This window comes from Eleginops maclovinus, chromosome 2 (assembly GCF_036324505.1).
Source record: "Eleginops maclovinus isolate JMC-PN-2008 ecotype Puerto Natales chromosome 2, JC_Emac_rtc_rv5, whole genome shotgun sequence".
In the NCBI taxonomy this organism is placed as follows: Eukaryota; Metazoa; Chordata; class Actinopteri; order Perciformes; family Eleginopidae; genus Eleginops; species Eleginops maclovinus.
The window spans coordinates 24,238,691-24,259,929 of record NC_086350.1 but is presented as its reverse complement, the minus strand read 5'-3'; the positions used below and the strand labels follow the sequence as shown (position 1 = coordinate 24,259,929).

At 38.2% G+C, this 21,239-nt stretch overlaps 1 protein-coding gene across 2 annotated transcripts in view; it reads left to right on the top strand.

Moving 5' to 3' along the window:
- Nucleotides 1-1,577: 1,577 nt before the first annotated feature.
- syt9b (synaptotagmin IXb) overlaps nucleotides 1,578-21,239 on the top strand; it is a 41,732-nt gene continuing 22,070 nt past the window's right edge. For both annotated transcript variants that reach the window (XR_010168045.1, XM_063908631.1), the window contains exons 1-3: nucleotides 1,578-2,203; nucleotides 19,750-19,925; nucleotides 20,979-21,196. Coding sequence is in view for 1 of the 2 variants with exons in the window: in XM_063908631.1 (XP_063764701.1) it covers nucleotides 2,056-2,203; nucleotides 19,750-19,925; nucleotides 20,979-21,196 (542 nt within the window). In the remaining variant the exon portion in view is untranslated. The remainder of the gene's footprint in view (nucleotides 2,204-19,749; nucleotides 19,926-20,978; nucleotides 21,197-21,239) is intronic.

The window sequence follows — 21,239 nt, the reverse complement described above, 5'->3', positions numbered from 1 at the left end:
CAGGCTAACAGTATAAGACTTATTGCCAAGAAGCATTGTTACAATAAAGAAATAAGCTACCAAACACATATTCCTTACCTTTGTGTTAAGTTTATATGCAGCAGAAACATAGCCAACGCATATCACAAAAGCTTCACAGTGAAGAGATTTTTAAATGCTATCAGCTTTTTGTTGATACACAGTAATATCCTGACCTAATACTTCACAACCATACACACAGACAGACTGAGGCAGGGAGTTTTATTGCCTTCATCACCAGGACTTTAATGTGACATTTATCTGTCGTTCTCGCCCTTTATTTCTTCCGTCAGTAAAGGTCAAGCTGCACATGTGGGCCCACTCAGGTGTTAATCTTTTTTTAATCTACATCTGCTACCCAGGAGTGCATGGGGATATTACTTCATTACTCATGTGTTTACCTGGTTAGAGTAATCACATCTTTAAATGTACGGAATTAGACTAAAAGGTGAGCTGTGGTTGAAGGAATATTCAGGTCCTTCAACTGAGTAAAAGTAGTGATGCAGATTAAAAACACTCCATTATGAGTAAATGTACTGCATTGAGAATTAAGTATTTGATACATTTCAGGAAAACATATTTAAAGAAGTAAAATAACTCCATGCAGGACATTGCAAAACTCAAAATTATAAATAATAATTAAAATGAGACACAAAAACGTAACCAATAAGTACCATTTCTTTCATTATCAATGTGTTATAGGTGTACTTTTAACACTGGATAGTGGAATCTAATTCAAAACATCATATTTTGAAATGTCTTTATGTGTTATTGTTTGTGTGCTAGAATCTGAATCTATAAAGGGACTTGAGCTAAAAAAAAAAAAAGGTAAAAGGATTCATATTTTCCTTTGAAATGTAGTGGAGTAGTAGTGAAGTATAAAGTGCACAGAAAGAAAAACTCAAGTAAAGACCAGATCATATTTAAAACAAAGCAAATGCACATACACTACAACACTTCACAAGCTATTCTCCAGGTCATCATCATGGCTTCTAGTTCAAAGAATGGTTTCACTGGGTGGAAATTAGGCCATGATTCTGTGTTTAGAGGAGAAAGGGGAAACCACAGTTCAGTTGCACCTTCCAAATACTGTCACAAGCATATTGTGTTTTTTGTATAAAGATGAGATTTTATTTCTTCTTTGTGAGCTATACTGTTCTGTAGGCTAATGTTTCAGTGTGAATACGCCTACTGTCTGAATTTGCTTTATTGTTTCCATTCTTTCTCTGGTTCATTTGTTTAAATGTATGTATTAAGTAAACAAAATCATATCGATATTAATTTTGAATATCCTTTTTTATTATTAACGTAAACAAGAAACGTTAATAACATATTTTGTACAGTAAATGAGTAATTGTTACAGATGACATATTTAACCCTTGTGTTGGAGGTGCACATAAATCCTTACTGACCTCTCTATGCTGCTGCTTGGATAGATGGTGCTGATGGTGATGTTGGTGTTGGAGGAGGAGAGGGCGGGGGGTTGGTTTATGGGGGCAGAACTTCCTGTCTGTCAGTGCATCCCAGTGCATTGAGAAATAATTGAGCACGGACGAGCATTCATTCAAGGACCTTGACTGGCGCTGCTGAAGCCTGGAGGCTCCGAGGTGATCAGAGAGGAGAGGAGACAAGATCGGAAAAGTAAAGAAAAGGGGAGAAAAGGAATTTAAAAAAGGAGGAGAAGAGCGCGCTAGATTGGAAACGTTTTTTCCATTTCTGGGCAGCAAAACACTGCGATTCTTACTCTTTTTAACCAATGAAAACTGATATGTTCTTAGCTTAAACGTTCTGCTTTTACTCAAGCTTCACCAAAACTAACATTAATTTGGATATTCGCGGATGCGTCGCAAGCCCCGGACTTCTCCAGGCGTTTAGCCGTGGTGCGTCTTTACGCCGGTGGAGGCTGTGAGCGAGTGTGTGTGCGTGCGTGTGTGAGCGAGTGTGTGTGCGTGCGTGTGTGAGCGAGAGAGAGGTAGTGGTAGTGGTGGAGGAGGATCAGCCGGAGTGGCCGACCAGACAGAAGGATGCTGGAGGGCAATGACTGCAGAAAGAGAGGATGAGATTTGTCGAAAGGCGCTGGAACTGCTCACCGACCTGTGCTCCAAGGGAGAGGTACAGGACGATCACTGCCTGGACTTCATTTACTACTTCAGGGACCTGGCAAGACCACGATACACGAACTCAGGTCAGGCTCCACAATCTCCTCTCTGAGAGTTTAAAGATAACCTGCATCTGTCGTAAAAAGCATCTAAAGTCTGGGGATTTTCCTTGTTCGATTTCAGCATGAGTTCAAGAAATGTTTTAATTTTAGAAGAGCTATTAGCAGACACTTTTCCTTGTGTTAAACCTTTATTGCGTTAATTTACCTGACGCTTTTATTCAAAGTGCATTGATGCCAAAAAAAAAAAAAATGACAAAGAAACCAAAAATAACACGAATAGTTTAAGTAAATTAGCTTTTAATAAGTCAAACCAAATCAAACTTTACTTATTTAGCACTTTTCATACACAAAGGTAACTCAAAGTGCTACACAAACAAAACACATAGACAATTTACCCTACTATCTCCCCCCTCCATGTAATAATCAGAATAACACATAGCTTTCTGATAATAAAAAAAAAGAACACTTAATACACCATTGTAAGTGTTAATGCATTGGCTTAAACTGGGATCAAAGAGATATACAACAAAAATGTGAATGTATTTTTTCTGTTTTACATGCAATTTATCCCAATGATTTTAGAATTGACACTTAACTTAACTCACACATCTAAGAGAGTCTTACACTAAAGGGTGTGTGCATATCCATCAGCGGTCAGTCTAAAAAAGCTAAAAAGAATTGCATTTATGTAAGCAGAATGTAGAAAAACAGATGTTTCACTATATTTCTTTCATTAATAAATGAAAAAAGATTGTAAAAAAAGTCACATAATTATGGATAATTGTGTTAGGCTCAAAAACAACTTAAACCCATGAAGGACTCAAATGATCACAATAAAAAGCAAATAATATCATATATAACGAATATAATCTGGGAACTTGTTGCTTGCATCAGCAGAATCTACTAAGCAAGTTGGGTTTTTTGCCAATGCACTACATCATCCACCCTTTCTCAGTCAGACTGAAGTCTGTGAGTGTTGCTCTTTCCTTTATTGTGGCGGGCTTGTCTGCACTGAGAGAGAAAGCCCCACCCGAAATATCCCATACAGCTCCCAGCAATTTGCAGACATGGGTCAAGAAAAACAACAATCTGATCGCGCAATTTATCACTCCTGCGTGGAGGAGTTGTCTGAATTTTGTTCAATTTTGACTTTATGTTCAATATATTTGTTTAATAGTCATAAGTTGATACAATGAGCTACACTTCTGACAACTCAAAGATGTGTTGCCTCCAGATTAATAACACTTAACCAGTGGCTTCACTACATTGGCAAAATGAACATGAGTTTTTCAAACCAATTTTTAATATCAGATGGGTCTAAATACAACTTTATTTGTAATATAGTGAGGCTTGCAGCATAAAAAATGATTTTAAGAATATTTTAATCAATCGGGAGTAGGCCACATTGATAAAACATCTTTAAATACGTTCAATTTGTATAGTCTACACTGTGTCACAAAATGTTAAAGCTGTGGGAAAGGGAAACCCCTTAGTGATGTTGTGACTATCAGAACGTTTGAGTTATTGACTAAAAGAGGACATAGTATGCAAATGTTCAGGTTCATTTTTGTATTTGTGTCTCTGCTGTGACATGTCTCCATGCTTTGATGTTCAGAAAGCTCTTTATTTTTCTCATACTGCCTGTGCTGCAGCACCTCTTTTCACCGTCTGTCTGAAACCAGAGCCTAGTCTGCTCTGATTGGTTAGCAGGCCAACTCTATTGTGACTGGTTAACAGTTTAGAGATTTCCTGCCCCTTAGTCTATCACTTACAATGTGTTGGAGCGCTAGTCAGTAGAAGTGTGAGTGTTACATAGTGATGTCAGTATGTTACAGAAGTAAACAAAGGAGTCCAATGGAGGCGTTTCAGGCGGGGGGGATGGAGATAAACTCCTTCTGGAGGGAACACAGAGATTTTAGCTTTTGCAGACCATTTACATGCACATAAACCAATACAACACACTACAGGAAAGGGAAAACCCAAAAAGCAGAATAGGGCCTCTTTGAGGGAGGGTTCCACATAACCTGTCATCTTTAATTAACTGTGATCACATTTTCAGTACAGTGTGTGCATGTGTGGTTTGGGTGTGCTGGTAGGCTATTTGATTATATTTCCTTTTCATATGGTCTACAGTACAGCGGGCCTGTTTGTTCATTCACTGTATTCCCTTCTCCTTTGTGTGTGTGTGTGTGTGTGTGTGTGTGTGTGTGTGTGTGTGTGTGTGTGTGTGTGTGTGTGTGTGTGTGTGTGTGTGTGTGTGTGTGTGTGTGTGTGTTTACATGTATGTTAGGATTTTTCTAAATACCAGCTGTGGCTGGGTTGCTGCCTTTAAACATGTTACAATTCATCATTAAACATGTATGATGAAGAGGAAGTTCAAGCTAGCAGAGTGGTTCCCCTGAGGAGCTGTGACCCACTTCCTCTTGTATTAGACTGCTCTAACTGCACACTCACTCACAAACACACACACACACACACACACACACACACACACACACACACACACACACACACACACACACACACACACACACACACACACACACACACACACACACACACACACACACACACACACACACAGTAACAAACGGCACCAAAACAACAGTATCCCTCCGAGTGGAGAGCCTGGCTATCGTTTTTCTGATACGGGAAGTTTTAGGGATTTCAAAATGCCTCATCCAAACAAGTGGTTTTGCGCTCAAAGATAGAGCCACACTGGAAATAAAAGATAATACTTTCTCAGTTACAGGCATACATAATGGGCCATGTGAGACCATGGTGTATCCTTTTTTATCCATTGATAAATAGTTCATGGTCAAATCAGGTTAAAATTCATATCAGACAATTAAACATACAATCAGTTATGCATGATGGAAGTGTTATAGTGGGCATTTATCAATAACTGTTGCTTCTGTTTCTTGTTTTAATGATTAGATGCAAAAGAAGCACAAGTTTAACAACAACTGGTGTGACTAGGGGTCTAAGAAAACCACTTCAATATCCCAGTATTCTGCTTAGTGTATTGATTATCAAAAACATTATGCAGAATTTTTAAATAATAGTTATATGCTATTGTTTTTGAGGACTGCTTTTTTTGTATTGTGTTTTAATATTAGATGTTTATGGCACTGTTAAATGTGCATACAAATCCCTGTTCTGATTGAGTTAAAGGTCCCCTATTATGCAAAATGAATTTGTTGCTGTCTTCAATACATAAATATGTGTCCCCGGTGTGTAAGGAGACTCACAAAGTGTCAGAAAATACAACCCTCTCTCTTTTCCTCCTTACCCACATCTCTGAAAACGGGGGTACAAACGAGCTGATCCAGATTTGCTTTCCTTATGACGTCAAAACCGAAATGTGGGCTGGCTTTACATTGAACTCCTGGCAACGTTCCGCCCACGTGACACGTCCCAACCTATCATCCACAATATACAGTCGCGAGCTGAATCCCCCCCGCAGCACCTCTGTGTGTCTGTGTGTTCAGCAGGATGTCTGCAGGAGGGACTTAGAGTTGTTGTTTATATAATACATATAATGTCTCTGTTCTCGTGGTAAACACTGAGAAGTGTTTCAGAAATAATGCTGGATGTGGTTTGAACATAATATGGGGTTTAATCACGACAGCGTTTAGCTGAGTTTCTCTGTTAGAAACTTGTCTCCTCGGACAGAGAGCTGCATGACTCTGCAAAGAGGCGTGGACAGCTTCAGCTCAGCTCAAATTTAAAGCGACAGTCACAGAATCAGCACTTCAGGAACAGGGCTGAAATAGAGGGGGATGAGGTATGCTACAATGGGGGATCTGTTTGGTATTTTGAGCAAAACACTTCACAGACAAGTTTTGTATAGATATGGCCCTACAATATATTGTTTTAAATATAGCATAATAGGAGACATTTAACTGATAAAGTCTCCTTTCTATGTGTACATTTCTATGCTCCTGGTGTAGTGCTCATAACAATTATGAAATTGCAATATATCTCGAACAGTAAGCCATTATATTGAAATGTGACAACTGTTTAATCATGATTTTTGTATGGACCACATTGTATTGAAAGGTCATGCTTTAAATCACAAATTTCAGATCAGCCCATTTTATTGCACAAATGCCTTTGTGCGTAGGAATAACAACGAAATGTTGGTCCTTTGCACCGCCTGGCTGACCATTCTGTACGCAAACACACAAACACACAAACACACAAACACACAAACCAGTACATAGTCATACTGTCATAGGGTAAGTTTCAATTGCCTTTTAGCTAATCTTCAATGGTATGTTGAAGTCAGCTCATGTTTGATTTCCCCAATTCCAATTCCTGGTTAACATTGGACTGTAAATACGCTTTAACAATCAAATGTGACCACCCTTTTAATAGTTGTTTATGTTTACTGAGCTGTTAAACTTAATGCGTAGTATTATTCTCACCAAACTGAGCAAAGACTCAACTTAACAAGAAAACTCAATAAAAGAGCATTGTTACTCTAAACTGTACCCTGATCACCCTGAAACGACTTGGAGTTATAATCCCTTTGTGAGAAAAGGACTCTTCAGACTCCTTGGAACAAACATATATCCCACCTGTATTTCTATTTTGGAGTGAACAGCCTGCTCCTCAGTGGACTTCTATGATGGGACCAGCTGTGAGGATAGATTGGTATTGCAATTGCGAAGCCTTTTTTCTTGGCCTCATTTGTAGTCTCACCCTTCTTATCTGTTAGACAAACAGTCTGAGTGGATTTAATTGCAACAAAAATGTATGTTTTCATAGCTGCCCACTTTCCAGTTAAGGTCTGTCAGAATATCTGTCTGTGGAGAAGAAGCATTTAAACATATATTTGCTCATAATACAGTTTTGCAAATTGATTGTAATGCCTCTCCCGGTGCTTCATACAAACAGTTTCTCATACAAAGTGCTGCATCAGACTGAACATTCTGACCAAGAAGTACCCTACGGTGCTGTTGTATTGAATTCAGTTACTGGCTTGTCTAATTCAAAGATATGTCATTATCTCCAAAGAGGTTCCATTCAAAGTGCAGTTTCAGTCAGCGTAATGATTTGCAAAAAACTTGTAGAAAGTTGTCCAGAGAACACAGGTTCTGTCTATAGAAAATAGTTGACACTAGACAAATGGATAGCTCTTAGGGCCTGTGTCCATGTCCATTGTCCATCGAAGCGGTTCCAGCTATTCCATAGCCGTTCCATAGACGGTGCCCGATTGCGAAACTGCTCTTTGTGTCCCCAAAGTAGCAGTGCATTGGTTCACATTGGATTTGGAGTTGGTTTAACTCCGAATTAAGCACCAAGAGCAGGGGAAAGCACATGTGGTTAAAAAGAGCTGCACCCGGGGTCTTTTTTCAGAATGCTCAGCCATTTTTGTGCGGCTGCTCAGAAGGCATTCAGTCAAAAATATTATACTGTTTTCTAAAAGCGCTGGTGGCCTCACAGTAGAAATTGGGGGAAAAGTTTGTCTTTGAATGGTTCTATCAAACAGAAACTACCATACCAAGGAACTAAAAGCCAAACACTGGATGGGCATTATAGGCTCACCAGGTTTTGACCTTTTTTGGTCAGATTCTTGATAGTTACAATACTTAAATGTGTGAGGATTGGGTTGTACCATCACTACATTTGAATGTAAAGTCCTTTCAGTTCTTGTGACTACTAATTCAGTTAACAGATTTGCAACTTCAGGACATTTCAAAGCTACTGCAGTAAAGACATTGTCAGTCTATGAATCATTTTTCCTTTTTTCTGATCAATTTTGATGGAAAGGCCAATATACCTTAACAGTGCATAATGTAACTTACACCAAAGCGACATGACAACCTAAATGCTAATCTCAAACGTGTTAGTTTGAAGTATATTGCATTAAACCATTTTTTCATTTAAATCTTCCCAGGTTACATCACTACAAAACAACATCTGTGTCAGGTCAGTTATGTCAGAATCAGAAATCCTTTATTAGTCCCACAGCGGGGAAATTTACATTTACATGTCAAGCTAACACAAGCTAGCTGATGTTTTGTCAGTGAGCTGTGTAAAGTTTTCTCCTTTGTGGTTACAGGGTATAAATATTCTGTAACTATTTTTTCCATGATAAATACAGTAGTTTGTGTTATGTTTAATGATGCATAAATCTCCACTTCTAAAGCACACACTTTACTGTAGTTAGTATATGGATTCAAGAACAGCTGGTGCGACCCGCTCCTGTTTACAACGTTTTTTTAAGAAGAAAACAATATTTCCTTCTTATACAAGACAACAGTGTGCTGCTGAATGGAAATTATTCTTACACTTGATTCAAGGCAACAATAATAACAATGTCCCCGTGGAAATTTGAGGCAAAGGAAGTACATTCAATCCTTGCTCCCGAGATGCGGGATTGATTGAATGATGAAGGAAATAGGTTAGGTTTCATTACAACCTTGATTGCATTTTTGAGGTGTTGTATCCAGGCAACATAACATTATTGGATATTAGGATTAGAAATGTTTGAACCCCTGGTGATAGTCTCAAATGAGCTCAATAAAGTATATGACTCTCATCCTCTCTTCTCTTCCCCTAATTGGAAATCAAGCAATCGACAACGCTTATTTGAATTCCCTAGAGCTACATTCCTTCAGGTGTATCAATAATCAATATTCCCTTGTTTCCACTTAGTGCAGTACAAAGTCATTTCCAGGACATTATCCTCATGCTAACCCTCTGAAACTCCATTCCCATGCCCTTTCACCTCAGTTATTGTCTCTTATTGACCCACTGTTGACTTGGCTGTTGCAGCTTATTGAACTGTACTCAGTTCTGCGCTCCCTGGAGGAAGGACTACTGTACATCATAGACTGAATACATGCTGTACATCCAAGAGCTTAATGAGATGGCTATAACCCGAGGACCACTCTGTCAGTAGCAGGCATTGGAACCATAAAACAGCCATAATCATTGGCACTCTGTATTTAATAATGTATTAACCCCTTAGGTAGCGTAGTTTTGGAGATATTAAAATGTATACTCACAAAATACAATGAAGGGTGGACGCAAATGCAGGACGTACACAAAAAACCTTTAATATTTGTTTTTTGGACAAAGCAAAGCAAGGCTTGACAAGCAGAACTGAACTCTCATCAACAGTAAACAAGGATCCAACAAACAAAGACAGGAAACCAGTGGCTTGTACTATGAAGCCAGTTCAACACACCCGGGATATGTTTGAGTTATCTGGCTTAACCAACCCTAACAAACGTGATCTTGCTAAGCGGGCCTACGATGCTGGTTATCAACTCGGTAAGTCAACCCAGGGTTTCTGAGTCCGGCTGAGAGCACAATCACATGAAAAGGGACGGGGTTAGCAACACTTAATCCAGGATAAAGGTAACATAGCAGCAGATGCAAGGTGCAGGAAGAACAGATGGTAAAAGAAACACTATTATTGACAGGTTTATAATATCACTTCCCATCTAAGACCCAAGTGGATCTGTCACTTTAATTACATTTGAGTGTTTCGTCAACTTAATGTGTTGTTTAAAATACAGTTTGTGGAATAGAAGAGAAGATATTATACATCCTCAATAATAATTAAAATAACATAATTTACCGCTGAAAACAGGATTGTTTTTATGTATAGATGTTGAGGGACTACCCTGATTTATTTCAAATATGTTTGATATTTAGGAGTTAGAATTTGGCAGATATGTCACTACTTTCTGATCAGAACACACAGCAAAGCATCACTAAAAAATAGTACTTCTGTAACTTCTCTTGTTTACTTTCACTTCCAAAAATGTTAATAATATAGTTGTTGATGTATCATTATTTTCAAATGTATGTGTGAGTGCGTGTTTTACCTTTCGTTCGGGAGCAACACGGTTAGGATTTAAAAGCTCCTGTCTGATCCCAGCGTTATATTCAGAAACTGAAAGCCATTGAGTGGGAAAAAAAAGAATTCAGAATGAATTGGCCATTCAACTACAGTATGTTGTTTACACCAGTACAGTGTTGTAATTGAAGGTTATTATCTGTGTAGGAGTGCTAGTAAACAAGAATAAACTGCCATTATTGTGAGTGTGCCGTGTGACTCTGAATAGAGGGTGGGATGGGACTGTAATGAACCTCCCTCAATGGCACAGAGACCTCTATATCTGCTGAATACCACTACAGCTCCACAGAGGTGATACTGCGCTGAAATAACAAAGATAAAACCGACAATAAAACAGGCCATAAAGTCACAAATTAAAGAGCACATGGATATTATTATGACCTATAGATTTAATTAAGAAATAAAGATACCTTCTATTCTGTAAATTTCAGTTTGTGTCTCATCACAACAATTAATGCTGTTTCTAACACTTTTGTTTCGTGTTTCAGGTGTCTTTTTTTATTTAAATGCTGTGATTTTATATTTTTCAAGACATAACATTAAAAAAGCAATGCAGTACAAGGATAACGCTCATGCACACACATATATATATACAGTGGGGCAAAAAAGTATTTAGTCAGCCACCAATTGTGCAAGTTCTCTCATTTAAAAAGATGAGAGAGGCCTGTAATTTTCATCATAGGTACACTTCAACTATGAGAGACAGAATGGGGGAAACAATCCAGGAAATCACATTGTAGGATTTTTAATGAATTAATTGGTAAATTCCTCAGTAAAATAAGTATTTGGTCACCTACAAACAAGCAAGATTTCTGGCTCTCACAGACCTGTAACTTCTTCTTTAAGAGGCTCCTCTGTCCTCCACTCGTTACCTGTATTAATGGCACCTTTTTGAACTCGTTATCAGTATAAAAGACACCTGTCCACAACCTCAAACAGTCATACTCCAAACTCCACTATGGCCAAGACCAAAGAGCTGTCACAGGAGACCAGAGACAAAATTGTAGACCTGCAGCAGGCTGGGAAAACTGAATCTGCAATAGGTAAGCAGCTTGGTGTGAAGAAATCAACTGTGGGAGCAATTATTAGAAACTGGAAGACATACAAGACCACTGCTAATCTCCCTCGATCTGGGGCTCCACGCAAGATCTCACCCCGTGGGGTCAAAATGATCACAAGAACGGTGAGCAAAAATCCCAGAACCACACGGGGGGACCTAGTGAATGACCTGCAGAGAGCTGGGACCAAAGTAACAGAGGCTACCATCAGTAACACACTACACCGCCAGGGACTTAAATCCTGCAGTTCCAGACGTGTCCCCCTGCTTAAGCCAGTACATGTCCAGGCCCATCTGAAGTTTGCTAGAGGGCATTTGGATGATCCAGAAGAGGATTGGGAGAATGTCATATGGTCAGATGAAACCAAAATAGAACTTTTTGGTAAAAACTCAACTCGTCGTGTTTGGAGGAGAAAGAATGCAGAGTTGCATCCAAAGAACACCATACCTACTGTGAAGCATGGGGGTGGAAACATCATGCTTTGGGGCTGTTTTCCTGCAAAGGGACCAGGACGACTGATCCGTGTAAAGGAAAGAATGAATGGGGCCATGTATCGTGAGATTTTGAGTGAAAACCTCCTTCCATCAGCAAGGGCACTGAAGATGAAGCGTGGCTGGGTCTTTCAGCATGACAATGATCCCAAACACACCGCCAGGGCAACGAAGGAGTGGCTCCGTAAGAAGCATTTCAAGGTCCTGGAGTGGCCTAGCCAGTCTCCAGATCTCAACCCCATAGAAAATCTTTGGAGGGAGTTGAAAGTCCGTGTTGCCCAGCGACAGCCCCAAAACATCAGTTCTTTAGAGGAGATCTGCATGGAGGAATGGGCCAAAATACCAGCAACAGTGTGTGAAAACCTTGTGAAGACTTACAGAAAACGTTTGACCTCTGTCATTGCCAACAAAGGGTATATAACAAAGTATTGAGATGAACTTTTGTTATTGACCAAATACTTATTTTCCACAATCATTTGAAATAAATTCATTAAAAATCAGACAATGTGATTTCCTGGATTTCTTTTTCTCATTCTATCTCTCATAGTTGAGGTATACCTATGATACAAATTACAGGCCTCTCTCATCTTTTTAAATGGGAGAACTTGCACAATTGGTGGCTGACTAAATACTTTTTTGCCCCACTGTATATATATACTTTCTAAAATGCTAATATTCATTATTTTTTTGCCGTGGATGTCCATCTATTTGTTTTTATTTTTTTCAATGCTAGTTTTCCTCTTTATTTAATGTGTTTATCTAGTAATCTGCAGTTCGGGGTACATTTCCCATTTGTGGGATGAATGAAGGATTTCTGATTCTGAAAGAAAGGGGGTAGGGTGTAAGAGGGATAACCGTGTTCATTTATTTAATGCATGTGTTTCTAATTTTAACACCCAGTGTAACCATAGAAACACATATTTTCAGCAGTACGTGCCTAAATATACTTATTGCTATTTTTTTTATTATTTATTCCTTTCTTTGCTCTTCATGAATGATCTATAGTAGTGTCAACATACTCACCATCAAAGCATTTAATGTTAATGTATTTTCAATGGACAATTTTATTGCTGATTCAGAAGTAAGGAATCGGGGCAGGCCTGACCATTGGGATTTTTAATTTGAATGTTTTCTATCTGCAGGTTTTCGTGCATATACATGTCTGCAAAGGCTAAAATCACAAAGTTCCAATCCGAGGGAGTTTCTCTCCCACACACTCCCACCATGCCTAAAACGCCTCCATTGGACTCCTTTGTTTACTTCTATAACATAGTGACATCACTATCTAACAGAGGTGTGAGCAGTACTCAGATCCTTTACTTAAGTGAAATTAGAAGTACCTAAGTGTATACTCTGTTTCAAGTAAAAATAAAAAGGTATTTGCATCAATAAAAGTAGCGACAGTAAAAGTAGTCATTGTGCAGATTGGTCCATTTCAGAATAATATCTCTGATATGTTTTGAATTATAATGGAATAGAAGTAAAAAGTAAAGAAACAAGAAATGAAATACTCAGGTACCTCAGGTATTTTTGAGCGGTTAACCAATCACAAGGGAGCTGGCCTTTTTGATCATTAAAGCATGGAAACATGTCACTGTAGTGGCACACAATACAAATAAGACCCTGAAAATGAGAATAATAGGACACATTTAACCCTTACCCTGGTAGCGTCCATGAACACACAACAACACATTACCACTGGTATGTCAACTGAGAGATAGAAGGTCTTCCTTTACATGACCTTTTTTTCCGTTTCACTTCATTTAGCTGATGTTTTTATCCAAAGCAACATGCTATAAGTGCAATCAACCACGAGGATACAATCAATACATGTCAGATCAACTGTTTTCTGGGCACGGTGTTTGCTGTTGTCCTATGCTTTCATCATGCCACTTTATATGCCTCCTCCCTCATCTTCCATTATGGCATATAGGAAATCATTTCTCCCACTGTTTGTTTCTCTGAAGTTGGCTTCCTGCACTGCCAGTTGGTATAAAAGCTGTATTATGGCATCTGTCAGCTCACAACCCAACAGGATGATCACCATCACATATGACAGAGACAGGGAGTCAGAGAAAACAACGCTAATTAAGCTACAAGACCTTATTTTGTGCACTTTTCCCACATTTTTTGATATTGAAGAAAATCCATTAAGGTGAAGAAAATGCCACAAAATCCAAAGTTAAAAAGAAAACCTCTTAATTTTATTATTTTTTTAGGATTCCTAAACAGATGTATGGATGTTTGTGGTCATCAGACCTAAGCTATTCTTAGTTCCATCAGAGCGAACATGCATTTAGATTTAACTGTGTGAGAAGAAGCACTTTTAAGCTGGATAGACACACATTTTAAGGTTAATGAATCCATATTCCTGTGCATGTCACAATAAAACACATGCTTGATTAAACATGCAGAACTGGCAGGTATACTTATGTTTCAAAGGTAGTGATGTTGGCTCTCTTTCGGTTTCATTTACTCCCTATTTTGAAATTCGACAAAAATTAACCTTTCTACAGCATAGCGGGATAATCAGACGTCCTAGAGCGTGTTGTTGATTCACACGCCTCATCAAAGGGAGATTTAGTCTGAATCAATATAAGCAGCCATCTGTGTTTCTGTTCAATTTGGGGTTTTAAGCTTGATTCAATTCAGAAGCAGCCTCTTGCCAAGGCTTCTATCAGGAAAAATCCATTCGCATTGTTGATGAAAATCTGACTGATCTCTTCCTCTGATGTGCTTCTTATTAGTGAGCAGTAACAAAGCAACATACCAACGTTACTAATAGGATTTTGGTGATACTGCTATATTTACTATGTCACATAAAGCGTTACTACCCAAAATTAAGCCTTAATTGTTTGGAATCAACATTGAGTCACTTACAATAACTGTACTTGCAATTATAAAAAACATGACAAATGTAAAACAAATTCCTCAACACATTTCCACATTCTTTGTTTATTTTTCACATTTATTTTCATTTTGACCTCTTTTAAAACTGCATTGGTCTTTTACTTACATTTTTTATTTATTTTATATTTTTCTGGTATTTCCTTTTAGTTGTTAATTTTATACAACATTTGCTTTATAATGGTTCTATATTGTTTTTTGTCATTCCTCTAACTGTGTTTATGTATTCACCTCTATACAACACAGCCAATTCCTTATATGTTTAAACCTACTTGGCACTAAATGTGATTTTCATTGACTGCATGTGAATTTAGGAACGGATCTAGGACAGATTCCATCTAACAGTTATTCTTAGAGAAAAAGTTGCAATTCACTGCATTGTTGTCTCCAAAGGAACTTGTCATGTCAAATAAATAGTATCCGAAAGCAGAGACAAACTGCGGAGGCATTAGCAAGGTATCCTTCATCAAAAAGTGGCTTCCTGTGATTTAAGTGTTTATTGTTTTATTTCATCCAATATGCATCACTTTTATTACCATAATCGGAAAAATGTTAGCAAGACGTTGCAAATCAAAATGATAACTACTGCATGTTAATTCACAAATTGGAACGATTGTATTCACAACTTTGTTGTCTCCAAAATATGTTGTCACACAGCAACATGCTCCACGGATGTCAGCCGGCTGTCAGATTGGTGTGAAAAGTGAATTTATAAAAAGACAGATGGTTCCGGTGCGTTGACGCTTGCCGGTGTGCGTGTCTGGCGCTTGGGGTTCATGCGACCAACCAATCACATTAATCTCCCGCCCCGGACACACATACACGTGGTGTGATTGGCTAGCGCTTGTGCTGGCATATTTGCATACGCAGGTTTGATTGGCTGGCGCTTCCGTCGACAATGAATAGTTAAACTTGTATCAACTTTCACGCGAGCATCGCAGCCAAAGGGAAGCAACGGAACCACAATGCAGTTTGGCAGCGCTTCACGTCACCCCATTCAATCTGAATGAGAAGGTGCATCAACGCAAGGGAACCGTGTGGACGCGCTGTTACAGTGTAAGGCAGAGCTTACTGCAAAAGCAAATCGCAGGTATACGTCACATCCAACTGTTCTCTCATTGGTTGAGCTAGAAAGTAGGGATAGGGTTAGCCAACACACTCACTGTTTTATCCATTGCTTTCGATTTTGCGTTTTTTTGCCATGGTTGGAGAAGCCTGAAAAAAGACCCCAACAAATGTTGGACAAAGAGCATTCTAACGGGGCTTAAGAAATCAATTTAGATAATTTATTATTTCAACTATCTTATCACTTATCTTCAAAACATGGTAATTACATAGTTGATGTATTGCATTATATATAAGTAAAGGTTGTTAAATTATAGAAAAAGTGGACATGTATAAAAAATAAAAAAGTACTAAGTGACAAAGAGATTGTACTGCCTAATGGACCACATACACTGTGTAAGCCTCCTCTTAATAATCACACGCTTTATACTTGTAACAGTTATATAAACCCAACAAGCCCACCACATGCAGTTACACTAATCAAAACATGTCTAACCTTTTTAATTATAATTGTTGACTTCCTTTAGCGTATTGATTATTGGAGCTCCTGAATCCAATTAACTGCCACCAGCTGTACGGGGTTCCGGCCTTGGCTCCTTGATTGCAAGGGTACATGAGAAGCAGCCTGAGCCTTTAGAAAAGGCTCAAAGGATTTTAAATGAAGCCACGGGCTGTTTCATTCACCCAAAAAACAGTATTAAACAAAGAGCAAAGCGTTTGGAATGTTATATAAGAACATTTTTGACTAAAATATTGTGAAATAATGATGGTTGAATAGAAATTGGTTTGTTCTGGGCTATTTTTTGCTTTGACAGCTAATGGTATTGTGCCATGAAATCACTTTGGCAGTGCAGCATAAATGTCATCAATTAAATAGACAGAAATACATATTGACCCTACTTCCATGTTCACAGCCCCCTGCGGTGCTGGAGAAGCCAGTGATAATTGTTACTATGGATACCATTGACACTGTAATATTCACATCCTATGAAAGTTAATTACATGTTCTTGACTGGGTGTACAGTAGGTGGCATGTCTCTGGCATAACTTTGCATTGGTTGTAATAGCATTGATCATGGGCAAGAAGCTGCAGAAATGTTGATATAGGGTTGTCAGAAAGGATTAAAAGCCCTAAAATGTATTAAAAATAATAATAGATTTACAAATGTTATCAAACCATATGACTACAAGTTTAGTATGTGTGTTTGACACAATATTTACTTATCAAGAGGTATTTGTTATGTGACTGATTTCTGTTTTCTATACTTCATCACCATTATGTAACACTGTTCACATTAGCAGAAAATAACTATTGTTTTCTTTTATTAAAAATGTGTAGGTAACAACATTGAATTGGATTTAAAATCAGGAAATGAGGCGTCATTCTGTAATATCATGACTCAGATTATTGCTTATTTCCTTCCTTGTTCTGCCTTGTTACCTTCCTTGCTTTGCTTCTTCCTAGCTTTAATTTATTCAATTTTTTATTCATTGTTTCCTTCTTTTCTTTCCTTCCTAGGTTTGTGAGTTCTTTCATTCCTTCCTCCTTACCCTTTCCCCCTCTTAATTCCTTATTTCTCACCTTATTTTTTTGCTCCTTTCTTACTTTAGCTCTTTAACCTTTCTTCGTTTCATTTTTCCAATCTTTCTTCTTCCTTCCTTCCTTCCTTCCTTCCTTCCTTCCTTCCTTCCTTCCTTCCTTCCTTCCTTCCTTCCTTCCTTCCTTCCTTCCTTCCTTCCTTCCTTCCTTCCTTCCTTCCTTCCTTCCTTCCTTCCTTCCTTCCTTCCCCTGTTATAGAATATATTTAATGTACATTGTATCTACAGAAATATTGCTGTAGCGTTCCATTACTTTGTATTTTAGTGTAACTCTTTAACCATAATGCATCTAGAAATATGTCCAATTGTTAAGAAAAATACTTAAGTACAAAGATATATGCTTTTTTTTCTTTTTCAGTTAGACTTAAGTTAACCTATGTCATTTCATAATAAAGACTGGAAAGTTTTTCTATTTGAACTCAAGGACTGGACACTAATTACCTCCAGAAATGAGCTCATACACACATCCCAAGCTGTGCCTGAGCACTCTCTGCCATTCCATTAAGAGATGCTCTCCGGTCTTTAAGCAAGAAGCAAACGCAATAAAGGAAATGACTGTTAAACAAATTTGCAATGTAATATTTAAATGACAACAAGCAGCTATCAAAACATATTTATGATTTTGTGACACCATCTGATACGAGTTTATCCAAACTTGGTCGATTCTCAGATTAACCATTGTATTTTCAGCGTATCACAGAGTCTTCAGGGCATTATACCAAACAAGGACATCAAAACACATTTCATTGTTTCTCTTTGTTGAGTCTGATTGAGATCAACTAGCAACAAAGAAGAGATCTGGAAAAAAGTTGTTGTGGAAAGAGATACAGAGAACACTGTCATCTTTCTGTAACTCACTTTCTCTTAAGGATTGAGAACGGGGATGTCATTTTCTTACATGGCACGCTAGCTTCCTTGGAAAAAGGTGACAGAAAATCCAACAAGCATTTATAATACTGCTGCAGCTAAAAAACAACTTTTAAAACATCAAGTGTTTTTATCAATGTTAAAAAATCCTTAAAGCAACCACAACCTCAGAATAATACACTTATGGAAAAAGAAAATGAATACAATGTACGGCTGAATGAATAAAGTGAAACAAACTAGCTATGGCCTAGCCTTTCAGTCCTTTGTCAAACCACATTTGTATTCAAACATTGGCAGGTAATGAAGGCTTCCTTAAATATTTGGTCACTTCACATTTGTGCACTAGGCCTACAGTAATATACAGACTATCAGCAAACGCTACAATGTACTGATGTTTGCTAAACATGTGATATGCGAAACTGAAACTCTTTATGTCACAAGTTGCATCAAATGTTGTCAATTAGTGCTTCTGGTTAAACGTAGGCCTGAGCGACTGTACTTTTGAGGTTCTGCCATGTACTGTGAGCCTCAGGCTAAAGCAGGAGTTATGTATGCTTTGTTTCCACAATGTTTTGTGGCTCTTTGTTAGCATCATTTTAGCAAACGTGTGTTCACTGTTGATGTCATATTGTATTGTATTATGCATTTCATTTGTACGTAAAGATTCACCTCATTTGTGTGTTGCTTTGTTGTATACTGCTGCTAAAGAAATCCTACACAAGGGGTGTCCAAACATTTTTCACTAAGGGCCACATACAGAAAAAATATATATAAAATATAAGGGTTGGGCCCCTCATTTGAGTTGAGGTATATTGCCTAATACATACATATAAAGTTACAAGTTATCTTAGTAAATCAATCAGCAAATGTAAAAACAAATTAGGCAAATAAGGTATTGGGCTTTTTTTGTCAACTAAGATTTCAATTTTAATTGACAGAATTTATCTGAAAATATGGCATATTAAATAGTGTGAAATATATTTGTACATATTTAAGAAGTACAGTTTAAGACCAGCACAAATTTCAGTTGTGTGCCATATTCCGTTATACTTTCAGAATTTGATGTGGGCCGATTAAAAACGGACCACGGGTCGCAGTTGGCCCCCGGGTAGTAGTTTGGACACCACTGTCCTACACCTTGAAGCTTGTGTGCTGTGCATTATTGTTGGTCAGTAAGTGCAAAAAGGCTAATTGCTTTTGTAAACATAATAACTTCTGTTGTTATAAAACATGTATGGTAGTTGGTCAAGTACAATACTTCTGTATCCTGAGCCTCACCATCGTCCTATGCATTTAAGCTTCTTAAACCACTCAACCATGTGCACTATGAAATACATAGCAGCAATCCAGCTTGTGTGTAAAATAAAGCAACGTTTTTGAGTTACGGCAAGTGCAGGAAGAGGGATGGGAATTTAGACAAGGTGAGACAGTAAAAGAATAATGAATAACGTAAGACTATATGTAAGGTCTCTACTTACACAGAATGAATTTAGAAAATTATTTGATTTTAAATATTTAAAAGTTTGATGATATGCAGTTTATATATTTTTGCCTACAGTGAAGAGGAAATACTTTTTCCTTCTCATTTAGCATTCTGAATAAACACAGGCTGTCCTTGGGGGGATGGGTTTGTCTGTGCCAGCGTTCATCACTGGCAAAGCTGTGTTCACTGTTCACTGAGCCCCCCTTCTCTCTTCCATCTAGATGTATCGGTGAGCCTGTTGTCCCTGCTGGTGACCACCTGTGGTCTGGCTCTCTTCAGCGTCTCCCTCTTTGTTTCATGGAAGATATGCTGGGTACCACTGAGCGGCCGCTTCCTCCCAGATATCCTCAAGGGGGCACACTTTCTGGGGGGAGACCAACAGCCCGTCCTCACAGAGGTAAGGAGGAGAGGCTCATGTAAAAATATTGGAAAAGTGAGATACATTAAGTTTAATTTATGACTCATACAAACCGAGCATAGATGCTTAAACATATAATCCTTGAAATCGCTAGTTGGTGCAGTCACAGCCATGCAACACACACACTAATTAAACACCAGCTTCCTCTTGATAGCGCCTTCATCTAACAAAGTAAATAAGACACATAGAACTAGAGAGATTGGCTGAGTAGCCAATCAAGTGCATTAAAGGGGGGCTGTCCAAGTTACTCTGTCTGCACAATTTCATTGAAGCTAAGCTGAAGAGAAGCAGAGACTTCGAGGTACGTTTTGACTCAATTAACACATAAAAAAAGTTTATTCAGGTTAAATTTTTTACCATAAATTTGAACCACTCACCAACTTTCTGCTGTTGACATAAAGCCTAATTAGCTTATATACGACATACCTACATTAAGCCAATGTCAATTCACTTTAGAGTATGAACTTATGATTCATTGTGTCTTCTACACCTATATCTATCAAATCAAATCAACTTCATACACTTTCACATCATTACAACCATTTTACAAAACATTTTCAAAGAAGTATATATTCAACATAGGCATTTAACAAAGACAAATACCTTTTCTTACGATAAATAAAAGTGCTAACAAAAAGTGAACGCCTACATTTCAAGTAAAAGCAAGCAAGACAATCTCTTTGAGTATCTCTGAATGAAAAAATAAAATGTGTATCCTTTTGAATAAAACACGGAACCCTCTTCATTAGTGCCATTCCACCCCCTTGGAAAATAATCAATTTGTGTCTGTCACACATCTGGATAGAACTGTCACTTGGTCCAGGTCTTGATTCCCAAGTCATAGTGATATTTTTTCTTTAATAAATGATTGTGAAAAATGGGAATTACAGTTATTTGGCATTTTGAGTGTAAATGTTTCAATTGAAAGAACCTTTCGTTTGTACAACTCCCCGAGGCATTCTACTTTCCCTGTCCCTAATAAAATGTCCTCTAATAGGATTTACACTGTCAACACATCTGTCTGCTGTACAGGTGGACGGGGACGAAAGGGAGTACAGCGAAGATGGCTGTATGAAGGAGTCTTCGGGGCCCCCCTCTACTGTGGTTGTCCCGGAGTCAGGCCTGAAAATAAGCCACACGTCGCCTGACATACCATTGGAGACGCAGGCCAAGCTGGAGAAAAACCAGGTCCACACTCTGGCCAGGGACCGGGTTCAGAGACAGATTACTGAGCCTACTTCATCTGGACGGTCAGTACCTATCAATCCCCAAAGCTACTGTCCAACTTTTTTT